Genomic DNA, 15,857 nt, shown 5'->3' with positions numbered 1-15,857 from the left:
GTTCCGGCCCTCCGGCCCAGTTTAAGAACCCATTGTGGCCCTCGAGTCAAAAAGTTTGCCCACCCCTGGGCTAGGGGCTATGGCCAATTCTGTCCTCACCTCGCTCTTGCTCATCCCAGGCCTCAGGACTACTTGCAAAATGAAGAGAAGCCGCTGTGGGAGAGCTCCCTGGGGCACGCGCACTGCACTGCGGGTGGGCTGGGCCCTTCAGCAACTACTGCGGGGCAGTCTCCGCGCTCACTTTCTAGCGAAGCACTCACCTCCTGCTTCTTTGGAACTTTAACGGTGTCTCTCCGGCTTTCTTCCAGGGCCATCTGCAGTCTGAGATCATCACCCCGCCGGAGGCGCTCTTCCTGGAGAGGACAATGAACTTGAGGCTGGGGTAACTGCAATGACATCACTCTACAGAACAAAGCAACCGGGCGAGACCCGGAAACCGAGATTGTATCATGTGCTATTTCAAAAGAGGACGGGAAACAACTTGCAGGACACACTGACTCTTCTGTGACTCCCTGCTCACCCCCACACCCGCCTTGGGGTCCCAGGGAGACTGGGGCACAGGCACCACAAATTGGGGAAAGGGAATACTTATTATCAAGTGTTTTTTCTCAAAATGAAAATGGCTTTATAATTCTAAACATAGCAGCAATAGGTCAGCTTATAAAAGTAGAAAATCCGACAAGCCAGAAAGGAATTCAAGAGGAAAATCACATATTGTCTCCCTCCCACTGTGCATACCTCCAGAAATGACTATTTATTTTCTATGCTTTCTAACAAAAATAATTCATTATAGCCACCATACCCAAAAGACTGGGTCATCCAAGCTTTTAAATGATTAAATATTAGTAAATAAATCCGTTACTTTTTTTATAAATATAACAAATCATAGACATGCTATTAAGTAAAATGGTCCCAGAAGATCCACCTGTCCTTCCATCTAACTGTCTGTAGTATTTTTCCTTTTTCCAGCGTTCAGATGCTGTTGGTTCGTCTCACCAGCCTTCCAGGGCTAAGCCGTGGTGAGCCCACACACCAGTGCTGAGGAAGGCGTGGACACTCAGCTTGTCAGAGCGGGCCCGTGAGGCTTGGCCATGTCGGCAAAAGGGTTTCTGGGAAGCACCTTTGCCTGGTTTGTCCCTTGGCAAAGCCTTCCTTCCCTGAAGACCTTTCCTAAATGTGACTTTGCGTAGGACCCTCCCTGACTGGGGCAGGAGGTGACAGAACACACAGGTGGCAACACACGTCATTCCCAGAGCGTGGGGACAGGGCAGGCGTTTGTCCCCCCTGGGGTCCCTGCCCCCCGGCACAGGGCAGCACACGGTGGCCCTGGGCACAACCTGCTCAGCTACTTCTCTGCTCATGGCCAGCGCCAGCTGCAGCTGCAGTTCCTCTTCTCCGCTAGTCTGGGGCCGGGCCTGCTCCAGCTCAGAGGACACCCGAGGGGAAGTGGCTGTGGGAAAGGCAAAGCACAGGTTCATGCTCAGAAGGTGCCCAGGCAAATCACAGCCCATCCCACCTCACACCCACACGGTCTGGCAATACCCCAACAATATGGGGACTGAGCGGTTTGCAAACACTTCAAGGTTTAAATCAAGTAATGTCAGATGTGGTTTCACAGCTGCCACATGGCGACACCTGAGAGAAGATGCCTCGGGCACACGCCCAGCCCTCAGCCTGCACTGCAGAGCTGCCCTGCTTCGGAGCGGAACTCGTTTTGTGAGATGGAGAGTAGCTCCTGAAAAGCTGATCGAAGAGCATCACCCAAGGGCAGGGCACCTATGGACCAGAGCGCCACTGAGACGCCCCAGCATGAGAATCTCATGGCTTTCAGGGCCATGGACAATGGCAGCCAAACATTTCTGCAGTCACCCTGAAAACTTTTGTTTTTAAGTGAAACTGTGTACGGACTTGAAAAAAATCAAGCATATGCTCCTTTAAACTCCTGTAAGCAGCTCCTAGAAAGACAGCTTTTATTGACGGGATGAGACAGTTCCTAGCTGGTGTGACAAAGCCCAAGGAAAGAGGTGTGTGAGGCTAGCTGCCCTGGAAATAAGCAACGCTGGGGCTCTCAGGCTACCACGGTGTCTGTGCGTCAGGGAGTCTCAGTGCCTCCAGAAATTAGATACAAAGCTCTGGGAGCATGTGCCTACGTGTGCGCCCATCTCTGCCCTCCCCTCCGGACAGGATCCACACTGCTCTGAAACTCTCCAAGGGAGGCCTGCCGTCTGAGAGAGGACTGGAACCCCTGCCATGGATGGTTCTGTACCTGCCTCCCTCTGGGCCTCCGCGCGTGCGGCTCCTCAGCCCACCCCTCCCCCCTCAGGTCTCAGAGCTCAGCCTCCATTGCCAGGGCTTCCAGGACTGCCCTCCCGCTGGGGCTGGTCAGCACCTCCTCTCTCATGACACTCGCCCCTTCTGCACTTGGGGAGGTCAATGCCAGAAGACACACTACTTGGGGAAGCCCCAGGCCTGCCTTCTCACTATTACTTCAACTAACAAGGGTTAACAGAGCAGCTGGGAAATAAATAGCCATTGAGTGGATAGATGCTGCATGCACATGGATGGACAGACAGAGGTAGAGAATTCAACTTCATGGCTGATGGTAATTGTTTGAAAATGCTTTCATTGTGTATTAGTTTGCTCCTTCTTTCCTTGCGTCCACTCTAACAAACCCAATCATCAGGATTCACCAAAATCCTGCTTTTGCCTAAATTTCCAATCTTAACTCAGCACTCAGGACCTGCCTCTGGCAGAAAGTAAGAGGTGGGGAATGATTTCTGACAGATGAGGTTTCTAGATGGCTGGGTTCTGGCTGCAGTGAATCAAACAGGAGAAGCAGGCTGGGTACAGTTGGGGTCGTGGAGGAATCCACAGAAGAACCAGGTGAGGCGGGGGCTGCTCCGGGCAGAGGCTGGAGTAGAGCAGGCTAGGAGACGCTAAGTGGCGTTGCTTTGTCACACAATTAAGAAAAACACATAAAATATACATCGGCAAGATTTCATTCAGAACAATTCAGTGGTGTTTGCTATGATTTATTATCAACCAAAGAACCACCCAAAAAATGCTGCCATTATAAAAAAAAGATACTTCTAGATAAAATCAAGTCGAATCCCCGCCTAATGCATCACCACGATATTTTACCAAGCATTTCTTTAGAAATAAAGCTAGATGGCATCCAAATGTCCTCACATCCATCTGGATAATTTCATTTCTTAATAATATACCAAAACAAAAATACATATTTTGCTCTCAAATATCCCTTAGCCCATTACAGCACTTGCGTTAGGGCTTTGTTGTGCTCAGGAAGCAGAGCCATCTCCACCCAATTGGGAGAAACAGCCAGATGCTTCGGGGGGCGTTTGTGGGGGACAGTTCCGGAGGCATCGGGGAGACAGTTCTGGGGGACTCTACTGGACTGAATGCCACTCTTCTGTCCAGACCACCAACCACTCAGACTGCCTGTTCCCAGCCTCTTTCTTGATAAAGAATCTCCCAGGCTTGCTTCACAAAGCACTCCATTTGAAACCAACACAGTGCATCCAACACCCTTCATTTACTAAAAAATGGAAATGATGAGTGAAGAAAGAAGACCTCATATCCTAGCGCACATCCCCAACAGTGCCCAGAGCACAGCCCCATCTTGGCAGGGAAAGCAGCCTTGGCAGCAGCGCCACGGCCGACTCCGCACGGGATGAATGGGCTAGGGCTCCGAACAGTGACCTCCCAGAGCAAGGGGCCTCCCGTCCTGGGCGCCTTTCAGCACATCTGCGAGGCCAGGCTGGCTTCAAATGCAAATGCACCTGCTTCGTCTACCAAGAGTGACGCTGTTAGAAAGAGGCACAGCCGCCACACGGAAATAGCTCACCACATCAATGAGGAAATGAAAGACAAAGGGCATCCCCTAAATGCGGTGGCTTTTATGAACGGAGGACAAGCTCTCAGTTCCGCAGGTGGCAGATCCACAGCCACTGGCCCTGAGCATCAGCTGCGCTCACACAGGTCTCAGCTGTGAGGAGGATTCCAACAGAGATGTTTCTGCATTAGTGACAGCATCTTGGCCCCATGAAGGGCCTCTGTGCCCGTGTACGTGATGGTGAACACAGACATGGCTGTGAGATGGGTCTGAATGGACCCCTCTGATGACCTGAGTGTGGCCTTGGGCCTACTCTGAGGATCTGAAGGTCCACACCTCACAGGGACCAGTGGGAAAATCAAATGCCTGAGAACTGCCCACTCTTGGGTGAGCCAAGTGCTTGCTCAGCCAGCACCTATGGAAGGAGAATAGCACTTGCCATCATGGTGAGTGAATCAAGCAGGAGCGTGAGCGCACCATCGCCCTTCTCCTGCCGCTAAGATCCTGCTTGGAAGAGCTCAAAGCCAGAGTTATAGACCCAGGCCGCACTTTTGTCCTCCCCAGGGTGGACAAGCAGCAGTGAGGAGACACGGCCCTCTGGCCCTCACTCCTCCCCTCCCAGGGCCTGCGGACCCTGTGCTGCGGGAAGGCCCTCGCGCCCAAACATGCTCCCCAAACAGAGCCTGGAAGATGTCCTGAGAGAGATGCTTCCGCTGCTCAGGTCGGGGTCATTCTGAAGGAAGAAGGCAAAGCAATCAAGGCAAGCGAAACTGGAAGCTGCTGCTTCTCATCGCTAGGTTTTGCGATTTCCTAGAAAGATTGCAGCTTCTACAATCACACATGCTGATTTATGAAAGCAGACACAGTGGGACGTGACTTTGCTGTCAAATGGCTCTTTGAGGCGACAGCATGACTCAGGTAAAGCTCTCAGGCATGTGGGCCTCCTGCAGGCCGAGGGGCTCAAGTCCATGTGTCCCCAGTTGAAGCTGGACACACAGGCACACAAGACATTTTGCCAGGCCTCAGGGGCAAAAGAAGACCCAACTGGACTCAAGCACTGCTGCCACCACTCATGGCCCTGTGCCCCCCAGCTGACCAGGGTTCAAATCCCGTCACCACCATTCACTGGCAGTGAGACCCGCACACGGCCTGACCTCTCTGGGCTCCTTCCTCTTTGTGAAACCGAGACCAGTGGGGCTTGCGGAAGGGTCAGGAGGCCTCTGTCACAGCGGCTCTCCCCGGAGGATGTACCTGGCCTGGCACTGCTCTCTGCCCACCCATAGCCACCAGACCCTGGGGACCAGAGCTCTTTTGGGCACTCCAACTTCTATCTCACATAGCAGAGCCATAGATGGGTAACTGTGGTGGCCCAGGCCTTCATGGGGACAGAGGCTGTGGTCTCTACCTCCTCTTTCTGCTGCTGTGGTCCTTTGAGGGAGGGGTTGGGAGCCCACACCGAGCCCAGAGCCAGCATCTGCCTCCAGCGACGGTTCCCAGTCCAGCTAAGTTCCTTCCTCTGACTAAACTGCAGCGAAGTGCCTGCGCAGCCTTCCTCCACAGGGCAGCACCTGCCTGCAGTTTACAGGCCATTTCCTGTGCCAGGACCCTCGCTGTTGAGGACACCCCGCCCTCGGTTGGGCCTGAGCGAGGCTTCTACATCCGCTCCCCCTGGGAGGAGCTCCAGGCTGCACTACCACTTCACAGGGAGGAGCAGGAAAGACTGCTTTTAGTTTAATGAGGCAAATTACGAAAAAGTACATTCCGATTGCCCCAGGAAAAATGAAAAGAGAAAACGGATATAAATCCACGGGGGAAGGCCCAAGAGGCACAAGATGAGAGTGTAGCAAAGTAGCATCACCCAGCTCACGCGCAAGCTGCCAGGGGGTCTGACTGCACAACAGAGGGACAAACCGAAGACACCTGGTGCGACGGCCAACCCCTGCCTGTCACATGACATCATCTCACCACCCATGATACTCCTGGCAACACCTCTAACTTGATTCCAATCCAGACCCTGGATCTGTTTCCCAGCTCACACAAGTGTAGAACGAGAACTGAGCAAACACTGCACAAGGCAGCCATGAGCCAACCCCGCCCCAGGGATGCTGCAAGGCAACGGCCGGGTCTCCTGCACAGCAGGGTCAAGAGAAAAAGGGAATTCGCTGCAATGCGACCAAGGGGACAGGACAAGCAGATACAACTCGTGGTCCTGGGGTGGCCTAGGGTGAGACAGATGAGCGGGAAGGCACTTTGAGGACAGCTGGCAACTGTGTACGCAGTATTGGATGACTGTTAGGGTGGCAACGGCTCACTCTTCAGGAGGCATGCTCAAGTGCTGCTGGGGAGAACTTCCCTTTAACACTCCGGCATCAAAGGGAGCGAGAGCCACTCCTCTCCCAGAGGAAACAACTGTTGACATTTTCTTGTGATTCCACCCAGAAAAGCTTTGTAAGGCATGCTCCACGTGTGGATGTGTGGGTGCGCCTGCCTGGCATATACCCGCAGGGCACCTCATCCATTCCTGTGTGTGTAATGCCGTGTGTGTGTGTGTGTGTGTGTGTGTGTGTGTGTGTGTGTGTGTGTGTGTGTGTAATGCCGTGTGTGTGTAATGCCATGTGTGTGTGTAATGCCGTGTGTGTGTGTGTAATGCCATGTGTGTGTGTAATGCCGTGTGTGTGTGTGTAATGCCGTGTGTGTGTGTGTAATGCCGTGTGTGTGTGTGTGTGTGTGTCTTGTCTTGGGCTGACCTAGGCAGAGTTTTTCGACATGAGAGGCAGCCCAATGTGGAGGACAAGCCCAAACACCTGGGCTCAGACCTGGGCTCTGCCACTTCTCAATACATGACCTTGGTCCAGGCAGGGAATTCTCTGTGCCTCAGTTTTCTCATCTGCAGAACGGAGGCAGAGTGCCTGCCTCCTAGGTGGCAGTGAGGGCTAAATGAGTTCATATGTGAAAAGCAAGCACTTGGTCCAACGCCTCACCCATACAATACTTACTAGCATCTCAGTGAGCCCTCAGTCTAGGAGAGGATACTGCTCCCACACTCCCTAACTTACAGACCGTGGCTGAGGGACTGAGGTGAGGAACCTGCCCAAGGCCACCTCGCCAGTGAGAGAACGTCTGACCCTGAGGATCTTGCTCTTTATTAGCAACCCTTCCCAAGGTCCTTAACTAGGGCCCAAGAGGTTAGTGACTCTCACAGCTGGCAGAACTCCAAGCCAAGTCTCGCGCTTGCTCCTAGCACCCTTCGGGGCTCGGAGACTGCAGTCCTTTCCACGCAAGCTCAGCCTGGGCAAAGGGCCCCCTCCCAAGCAAGCGTGCGTTCCAGCACAGAGATGCCCACCTAAGTGATGAAGGGGAGGGAGTGCCAGGACAGAGGAGGCTTCTGTGTTCAGAGGTCAGGGAGTCGTTCTGACATGAGATACTGGAGCAGATGCGGGGGGAGTGCAGAGGCCATTTGTAGAGCAGGTGGGAGTTTCGCTCATGGGGTGGAGGGCTCTGAGACTGGTATGGGCAGAAGGTGCCCAAGGGGTCAGATGGAAGAGCCATGGTCATTCCAGAGGACCCTGGAGGGCTTTGGGAGGGTCTATGCAGAGCAGTGATGTAATAGGACCAGTCCAGGAGCAATGTGGGATCTCGGGCAGCTTTGCAGGAGCTGAAAAGGGGCCAGGTTCTGATTAACTGAGGTTCTAATACCTGGAGACATTGCTGGCCATCCAGCCAGAGGCCTGGCTCATGACGACCTTCAGCAGCAAGGCTCCCCGCTTCCCACCAACAGGGGCAGCTGTGACATCAGCTGTGCGAGTAGACTCAGCACCTGCAGTGCTCTCTTCTGACCGGGGCCATCAGAACTGGCCCCCAGACGACATGTTGAAGACCTCATCTTGGCACCTCAGAACTGAACCGTATTTGGAAACGTTGTTACAGATGTAATTAGGTAAGATGAGGCCACACTGAAGCAGGGTGGGCCCCTAATCCAACAGGACTGGTGTCCTTACAAGAGAAGAGACACAGGAGCAGTTGCACAAGGAACGCATCTGATGGGGACGGGGACTAGAGCGCTGCAACTGCTAGCCAAGGCACCAAGGCTGGCCGGCCACCACCAGGAGCTGGGAAAAGGCCAGGACCGAGCCTCCCCTAGGGTTTCTGAGGGAGTACAGCCCTGCAGACCAGTGTTGGCTCCAGAAGGGTGGCACAACCTAAGGCCACCCACCAGGTTTGCACTTCATTGCAGCATCCCTGGGAAGCAGATCTCAGTGCCCCACCACCTCCCTGCACACACTGCAGGGCAGCCTCACCAAGCAGGGAATGGACACCCAACCCTGGCTCTTGACTGGGCCTGCCCTGCTCATGAGCACATCCTGCCCCTGGGCACCTGTCACAGCAGCCTACATTCAGTTCTGAGAGTCCCCTAGCTCTTTCTGCCTTGGGACTGTCCATTCTCCTCATGGGTCAGCTCCAATGCTGTCATCTGTCTAGCAAGCCTTCCCCAACTGTGCCACCAGAATGCTCCACAGAGCAGGGGCCCCTATGGGCTTCACTCGCCACAGACGCCCTCACTCACCCCCGGGCACCAAGCGCAGGCCAGTGCTCTGCGAGCACAGAGGGCGTCTGCTCCGCGGGTCCCTCGGGGCCTCGCCTGCCCCCTCACCACTGGTACTTATGCATTCTACACTACGCACCTGCTGGCGGTCCAGCCACCTCCCCAAGATGGTAGAAGCCATGCAGCCTTGTTCCAGGCACAGAGCAGAGTTCAAACACATGTCAGTTTATTTTCAAGTTTAGTCCCAGGGAAAACAATGGCTGTGATTTCCAAGAACACACCTCACATACTCGTTACCATATTGGTGCTGCCACCTCCGGTTACAGACACAGAAGAAGATAGAGCCAGAGCGATGAGGGGAGCAGTGTGGAGCTCATGGATAAAAGGCAGTCCTTTCACTTGTCTGCACGAGTCGCAGCCCACCTCGATCTGAAACAGAGCGAGGCTAAGCTCTCTCCTTGGGCTGCATCCCAAGACCACAACCTGTGTGTGTGGGGGGGAGGGGGGGGAGCGGCCTGTAGGAAGGAGGCTTGTCCAACACATGGAGCCACGCTCCTCACTGCTGCTTCTCCAGGGGTTCCCATGGTTCCTGTCGCTTTACCCCGGTGAAAGCTGCTCTCTGAGTGGGACTGGGAACCACCACAGCTCTCCAGGTGGGAGTGGGGCAGGGAGGTGGAGCAGATGGGGGCTCTGAACATTGGCACTCAAATTTGTGAGGAGGCACAGGGCAAGGCATGAATTTCAACAACGACATACTTATCTATTTTTTAATTCAATCAAAACCTAAAGACGGTAAATGCCTATAGCAGCTTCTTAGAGCAGCAATTTTCAACAGGTGTACAGCAAGAATTTTTAAAACATGCAATACCTGACTTCTTTTCCCTTAGACTATCAAGGAAAAAAGCGACAACAACCAACACAGCAATAGTCCACTGGTGTGAATGAATCAAAATGATACCTACTACCCGTTTGTTGTTGCTCAGTGGTTAGAGTGTCAGTCCGAACACCAAAAGGTTTCGGATTTTATTCCCAGTCAAGAGTCCGTACCTGGGTTGCAGGTTCAATTCCTGGCCCAGGTCGGGGGGTAACCAATGGATGTGTCTCTCTCACATCCACCTCTATCTCCCTCCTTCCACTCTATCTAAAATCAATGGAAAAAATATCCTTGGGTGTGAATTAACAACAAAAAATTATACATACTCTTTTGTCAGATCAGCAAAAAACATATTTCTCTGGTATGCCACAGAATTTTAGTAATTGGTTTATATGCCATGAGATAAAAAAGGTTGGTTATCTCTTAGAGTAATACTTATAAACAGAAAACTCACTTTTACAATAAGTGTTCTGATAGCAATTTCCATTAAATTAATAATGACCTTAAAAAGAATTACAGTACCCATTGGGGCTCAGGGGCTATCGCCTGAGCATGTCGTCCACGGCTGGGGGCCTCCAAATGAGCACAAGATGTTTGGGAAGCGTTTGCAATGTTATAAGAGATAGAATGACAATACACTTTCCCCATTAATCTCAACTCACTTCTGGGAATTCTACATGAAGACACAGTCTAAAGAACCCTGACTTAGAAAAGCACACTTTCTGCACGAAGACATTTACTAGAACGTTACTTACACCGATGAGAACCTACACACAACTCTGCTCAGAACAATGGCAACGAATGATCCGTGTACGGGGCCCACTCTGTGCAGGCGGTGTGTGGAGTGCACATATTGGCACGTGTAATTTTCTCCATAACCCAGGAGCGAGTACTATCCTTAACCCCATTTTACAGATTAAAAGACTTAAACTTGTAGAAGTTAGTAACAAACTACCTAAGGTTTAACCTTTAAAAAGAAGTGTAAAGCAACCTAGAAAATGCACACAGAAAAGTGGGGGGAAATCAGACTGCATAATTGTATTTTCTCATGGGAATCCGGTGGTAAGGAGCGAGCCGAAGGCCACCCTGTGGCCAGGGCAGTGTCTGCTGTGGCCTGCCCTCGCCCTGTCCCACCGTGTACAGGATTAGAGCAGCTCAATAGTCACAGGAGCTCTGAACCGCCAGCCCCGCCCCTCCCGGCGCTACACCTGGCACAACATCAGTATGTCTGCCTCTGCCGAATGGGAAGCCCACCGAGGGCCAGGCCTCAGCAGCCGACTGAGCCCCACTGCTCAGCGCCAGCCCTGCACACAGGGACCTACAAAATGAGCAAATGAACAAACATTTTGAAAAATGTGCTCTGAAAATGTCACATGGCTATGAATGACACTTGTACAAACAATACTGTTGTTTTATTATCTGCATAATACAAAACATCACATCCGTTTTGTTCTTATGGTACCCTAGTCAGACCTGTGATCAGATTTGTTAGTACAGCTGCCTTTGGGGATGTGGGCCTTGATCTGAACTTCAACTTCTCTCCAGGTTAAGAACCTGGTTGCTTTGCCCACAGATGATGGCCACGACAAACCCCCACAGCCGGGGCTCTAGATTGCCCACGCTCCCAGCCCAGGCAGCAGGGCCCCGGCACTGAAAATGGCAGGGCTGTCCGCTGTGACCACGAGGCGTGCCTGACCCCAGGTGAGGACGCCGAGGAAGCTTCACCCAGGTGATGCTGAGTATAGCTGTTAAAAAGTTTACAGGACTGCAGAGAAATGAGAGAATGCTTCTATTATAATGTTGTGAGACAAAAAGCAGAGAGAAAGTTGCATCTACACCAAGCATGTCAAACTCGCAGCCCATATGCAGCCCACAATGAGTATTTTTGTGGCCCAGTCAATATAGCGGTCTGTAAGAAACATTTTAATAAAAATGTCATAACTTGCCGAAACCGGTTTGGCTCAGTGGATAGAGCATCGGACTGCGGACTGAAAGGTCCCAGGTTCGATTCCGGTCAAGGGCATGTACCTGGGTTGCGGGCACATCCCCAGTAGGAGATGTGCAGGAGGCAGCTGATCGATGTTTCTCTCTCATCGATGTTTCTAAACTCTCTATCTCTCTCCCTTTCTCTCTGTAAAAAATCAATAAAATATATTTAAAAAAAAAATGTCATAACTTACTTTTTACAATATCCTGTTACACATAATTATTAAAAACAAACTACAACGTTCGCTAAGGACATGATCATGTTGCATTCATTTCCCTTACGCACCTTACGCGCAGGCGCACCATTTCTCTCCACTAATACTAGCAGCGAATATTTTAGCAGCCGATGGCCACATCATTAGTCTTGGACTGACTTGTTTGGTGCACGTAACAGGAAATATTTTGCTTTCGGAGAACAAGAAAAATAAGTTTATTTGCGTTATGCTTATTAGTTTGTGCAATTATTCAGTGTCTGGTAAATTAATGTTCAAGAAAAAATATTAATTTTTATTAAAATGTTTTATTATTTTATGATAATGATGACTCATTTATTTCAGCCCTTTGTATTCAGCATGTCTCTATCGAAATAAATCTATGTTTCTAGGAAAATTGAAGCTTTTGTTTTGTTTTTTTGCGGCCCACATACACTTACACCTTATTTGGCCTGTGTTAGCCTTTGAGTTTGACAGGCTTGATCTACACTGTAACTGCAACCCTGAAATAAAAAATGCTCTTAAAAAAAAAACAGTCCAGCTCTGGACAGTGTTTTCAGTGGTTAGACTGTCAGACTGAACGCCGAAGAGTCTTGGGTTCGATTCCCAGTCAAGGGCATGTACCTCAGTTGCAGGCTCCAGTCAGGGTTCATGCAGGAGGCAACCAATCGATGTGTCTCTCTCACACTGCTGTTTCTCTCTCTCCCTGCCTTCCACTCTAAAAATCAATGGAAAAAATGTCCTTGGGTGAGGATTAACAACAACAACAATATAAAAAGTCCAGAAGGAAATACATTAACATGTGAACAACAGTTGTCTTTGTGTAATAAGATTATGAGATACTTCTTGCATTTTCTACACTATCAAAAATGAACATGCATTACTTGGATAATGGAAAAGCTGGCAGAGTTTTCCATTTCAGATGCTTCCCACCGCTACCAGTTAGCAGTGGAAGAGGAGGCCACCAGGATCTCACCTGAAGGGTGCTGTTAACTGTGGACAGTGGGACTGAGCCTCCCACTAGCAGTCAGCAGGAGGGGCCGCAGTCAATGGGCAACATCAGTTTCGAGCTGCTGACTCTCCGTCTCAGAGGGCACTCTGCTCATCAGCAGTGGGAGGGAGACGGAGGAAGAACTTCAACAGAACAAGGCCGCACACTGACTCAGCCCCCGGAGCCCGGGGCGCGCACACTGCACTCGCCAGAGGCTTCACTCCCCAGTGACGCTTGGGCCTATCCCAGAGGTTCCCACAATTTGCTGACCTGTGGCCCAGGCTTCGGGGCAGGTGAGACATTAAACAGCTCCTGGGCAGACAGCTGGAGAACTGGTGGCTTAGGGAAAAAGGCAAGCTGGCTAATGAGGAATAGCATCTACACTAGTAATAGAGGAATAGCAAATTGTCCTGGACGCAGTCACAATAACAATAACGACCAACAGTAACGACCAAACAGCAGGCTGCTTGAGGTGACAAGGCTGGCAGGGGAGTTAGTGAGGGACGACCAAATGACTGAAGAGAAGGCTGCGTGGGGCGACCAGGCTGGCAGGGGGGTTAGTGAGGGATGACCAAACAACTGAACAGCAGGCTGTGTGGGGTGACCAGGCCGGGAGGGGGGGAGGCAGTTAGGGGCAACTAGGCTGGCAGGGCAGGGCAGTTAGGCACGACTAGGCCGGCAGGGGAGGGCATTTGGGTGCAACCAGGCTGGCAGTGCAGTTAGATGCGACCAGGCGATGGGGGGGGCAGTTGGGGGCAACCAGGCCGGCAGGGGAGGGCAGTTGGGGGCGATCAGGTCGGCAGGGGAGGGCAGTTGGGGGCAACCAGGCCGGCAGGGGAGGGCAGTTGGAGGCGATCAGGCCGGCAGGGGAGTGGTTAGGGGGCGATCAGGCTGGCAGGCAGAAGCAGTTAGGGGCAATCAGGCAGGCAGGCAAGCAGTTATGAGCCAGCAGTCCTGGATTGTGAGAGAGATGTCCGACTGCCAGTTTAGGCCCGATCTCACAGGGCGTCCCAGATTGGAGAGGATGCAGGCAAGGCTGAGGGACACACACCCCTGTGTATGAATTTCATGCACCAGGCCTCTAGTTTATTACTAAGCAATAACTACAACTATGAATTATACTACTGCTAAACTCAACTTTAAAGCATCAAGAAAATACACAGATATGTATAACTAGAGGCCTGGTGCATGAAATTCATGCGGGGCGGGGGGGAGGTCCCTCAGCCCAGCCTGCACCCTCTCCAATCTGGGACCCCTCGGGGGATGTCCGACTGCTGGTTTAGGCCCGATCCTCTCACAATCCTGGACCGCTGGCTCCTAATTGCTCACCTGCTTGCCTGCCTGATCACCCATAACAGCCCCCCACTGCCGGCCTGATCGCCCAACACAACCTGATTGTTCAGTCATTTGGTCATCCCTCACTAACCCCCCTGCCGGCCTGGTTGCCCCACGCAGCCTGCTTGTTCAGTCGTTTGGTCGTCCCTCACTAACCTCCCTGCTGGCCTGGTTGTAGGCAGCCATCTTGTGAGGGTGTGAGGGTTAATTTGCATATTACCTCTTTATTATATAGGATGTTTCTATATTGTGGGGGGAAAATAACCTACAAAGTAAGTTTTCAAAAGACTAATGCTCATGCCAGAGGTGAGCACATCACATAAAAACATTCCTCCCCCAAAAATTAGGTTTAGCAATTGCTCATGCAGTGTGTGATGAACACCTCTCCAGGGTCAGGCCTGCACACAGCACAAACAAGGCTCCTGCTCCTACAGTGTGTTTCAGCACAGCGAGCCTGAAAATACAGGAACTGCCAACTTCAGAGGGTGAAAATTACTCTAAGACAACAGAATAACCTGGTACGGAGACTTTATCTAATTACTAGAGGCCCGATGCACGAAATTCGTGCCAGGGGCTCGGCCCTCACAACCCCGGCTTCGTCCAGAAAGTCATCTGGTCTAATTAGCATATTATGTTTTTATTATTATACTCTATTTTCCCATTCAAAGAGAACTCTATCTTTAGACCTTCCCTCTCACTTTTATTCACAACTTTTGTAACTGCCCCCTTTGAGCTGACCACTTGAAATCAGCCACTATGCAGCCATGAATCAGAAACTGTCCAGCAGTGGGGCTGTGTTATAGAGCCTGACTTAAACTCCCCTTTTCCCTTTTTCATACCCCATTCTTGACAGTTTGTTAAAAAATAGTTTACCTACCTATACTACAAAGGACACTTTAAAGACAAATTGATATAAATATTATATTCATAACTTCAATTTTCTATGGCGCAAGTCAACATCAATCATATAATTAATAATGATCAAAACTGCCCTAATTAGCACTGCGGGTGTGGCTCAGTGGCTGAGCATCGACCCATGAACCATGAGGCCACCAGTTCGATTCCAGTCAGGGCACATGCCCGGGATGTGGGCCTGATCCCGTGTAGAGGGCATGCAGGAGGCAATCGATGTTTCTCTCTAATCGATGTTTTTATCTCTCTATTCCTCTCTCTTCCTCTCTCAAATCAATAAAAACATTAAAAGAAACCCTGCTCTAATCAGCACTTTTGATGGTTGTGTTGCAATCTGATATCATACTCTCTGACAATCAGGGCTCCCTGGGATCTGGGTTCCCATTAAGTAATCATTGAAATAGGAATTCCTGCTTTTAACAACCATGAAAGTAAGAAAAAGAGCATCACACGAGATGGACCCCACACAAGCATAACATTTCAATAGGTGTACACTGTAAATTCAGACAGTTTGTAGAACAATTTAAAAACTACTTTTTTATTTTATATTTTTACTGAATTCAGAGAGGAAGGGGGAGGGAGAGAGATAGAAACATTAATGATGAGAGAGAATCATTGCTCGGCTGCCTCCTGCACATCCCCCACTGGGGATCAAGCCCGCAACCCAGGCATGTGCCCTTGACCAGAATTGAACCTGGGACTCTTCAGTCCACAGGCCAACGCTCTATTCACTGAGCCAAACCAGCTAGGGCAAGAATGAGCACGTTTAATGTTTAACTCTTGGACAGATGTGTCAATAAAACTGCCACCTCCCAGTGTCTGTTGGCATCACCAACCCACTCCCTCTGTGATCCTATTTTCCCCGTGAAGACATTAGCTCTCTCCAAAGCAGGCTCGGGATGACAGCCTAGCATCTTCTCTGCCCTGGGACTCACTGCCTGTCAAAGAACATATCTGATCCAACAAAATGGGGTGTCAAAAGAACCCCATCTCCTGCCAAATTTCTAGTCTGCACCCCTCAGAAAACAATGCCATGATGCAGCCAAAGCCAAGTGGGAGGCCCTGAGGGCTGGCCATCCCTAGGTGTCATGATACCAGGTAATCGCCTAGCCAGCAGCCAGCAACCATCTCTCAGCCCTGAGCATGTCCAC

The 15,857-nt window shown here is 51.0% G+C and overlaps 1 protein-coding gene across 12 annotated transcripts in view; it reads right to left on the bottom strand.

Moving 5' to 3' along the window:
* Positions 1-15,857, bottom strand: part of EPN2 (epsin 2) — an 88,768-nt gene that overhangs the window by 23,217 nt on the left and 49,694 nt on the right. For all 12 annotated transcript variants that reach the window (XM_036296439.1, XM_036296440.1, XM_036296436.1 and 9 more), the window contains 2 exons: positions 1,338-1,450; positions 261-353 (listed from right to left, as the gene is read on the bottom strand). In XM_036296439.1, coding sequence (XP_036152332.1) covers positions 261-353; positions 1,338-1,450 — 206 coding nt within the window. The remainder of the gene's footprint in view (positions 1-260; positions 354-1,337; positions 1,451-15,857) is intronic.

This window comes from Myotis myotis, unplaced genomic scaffold (assembly GCF_014108235.1).
Source record: "Myotis myotis isolate mMyoMyo1 unplaced genomic scaffold, mMyoMyo1.p scaffold_m19_p_29, whole genome shotgun sequence".
Lineage (NCBI taxonomy): Eukaryota > Metazoa > Chordata > Mammalia > Chiroptera > Vespertilionidae > Myotis > Myotis myotis.
The sequence above is the reverse complement of the archived record's forward strand: the minus strand, read 5'-3'. Positions and strand labels throughout refer to the sequence as shown.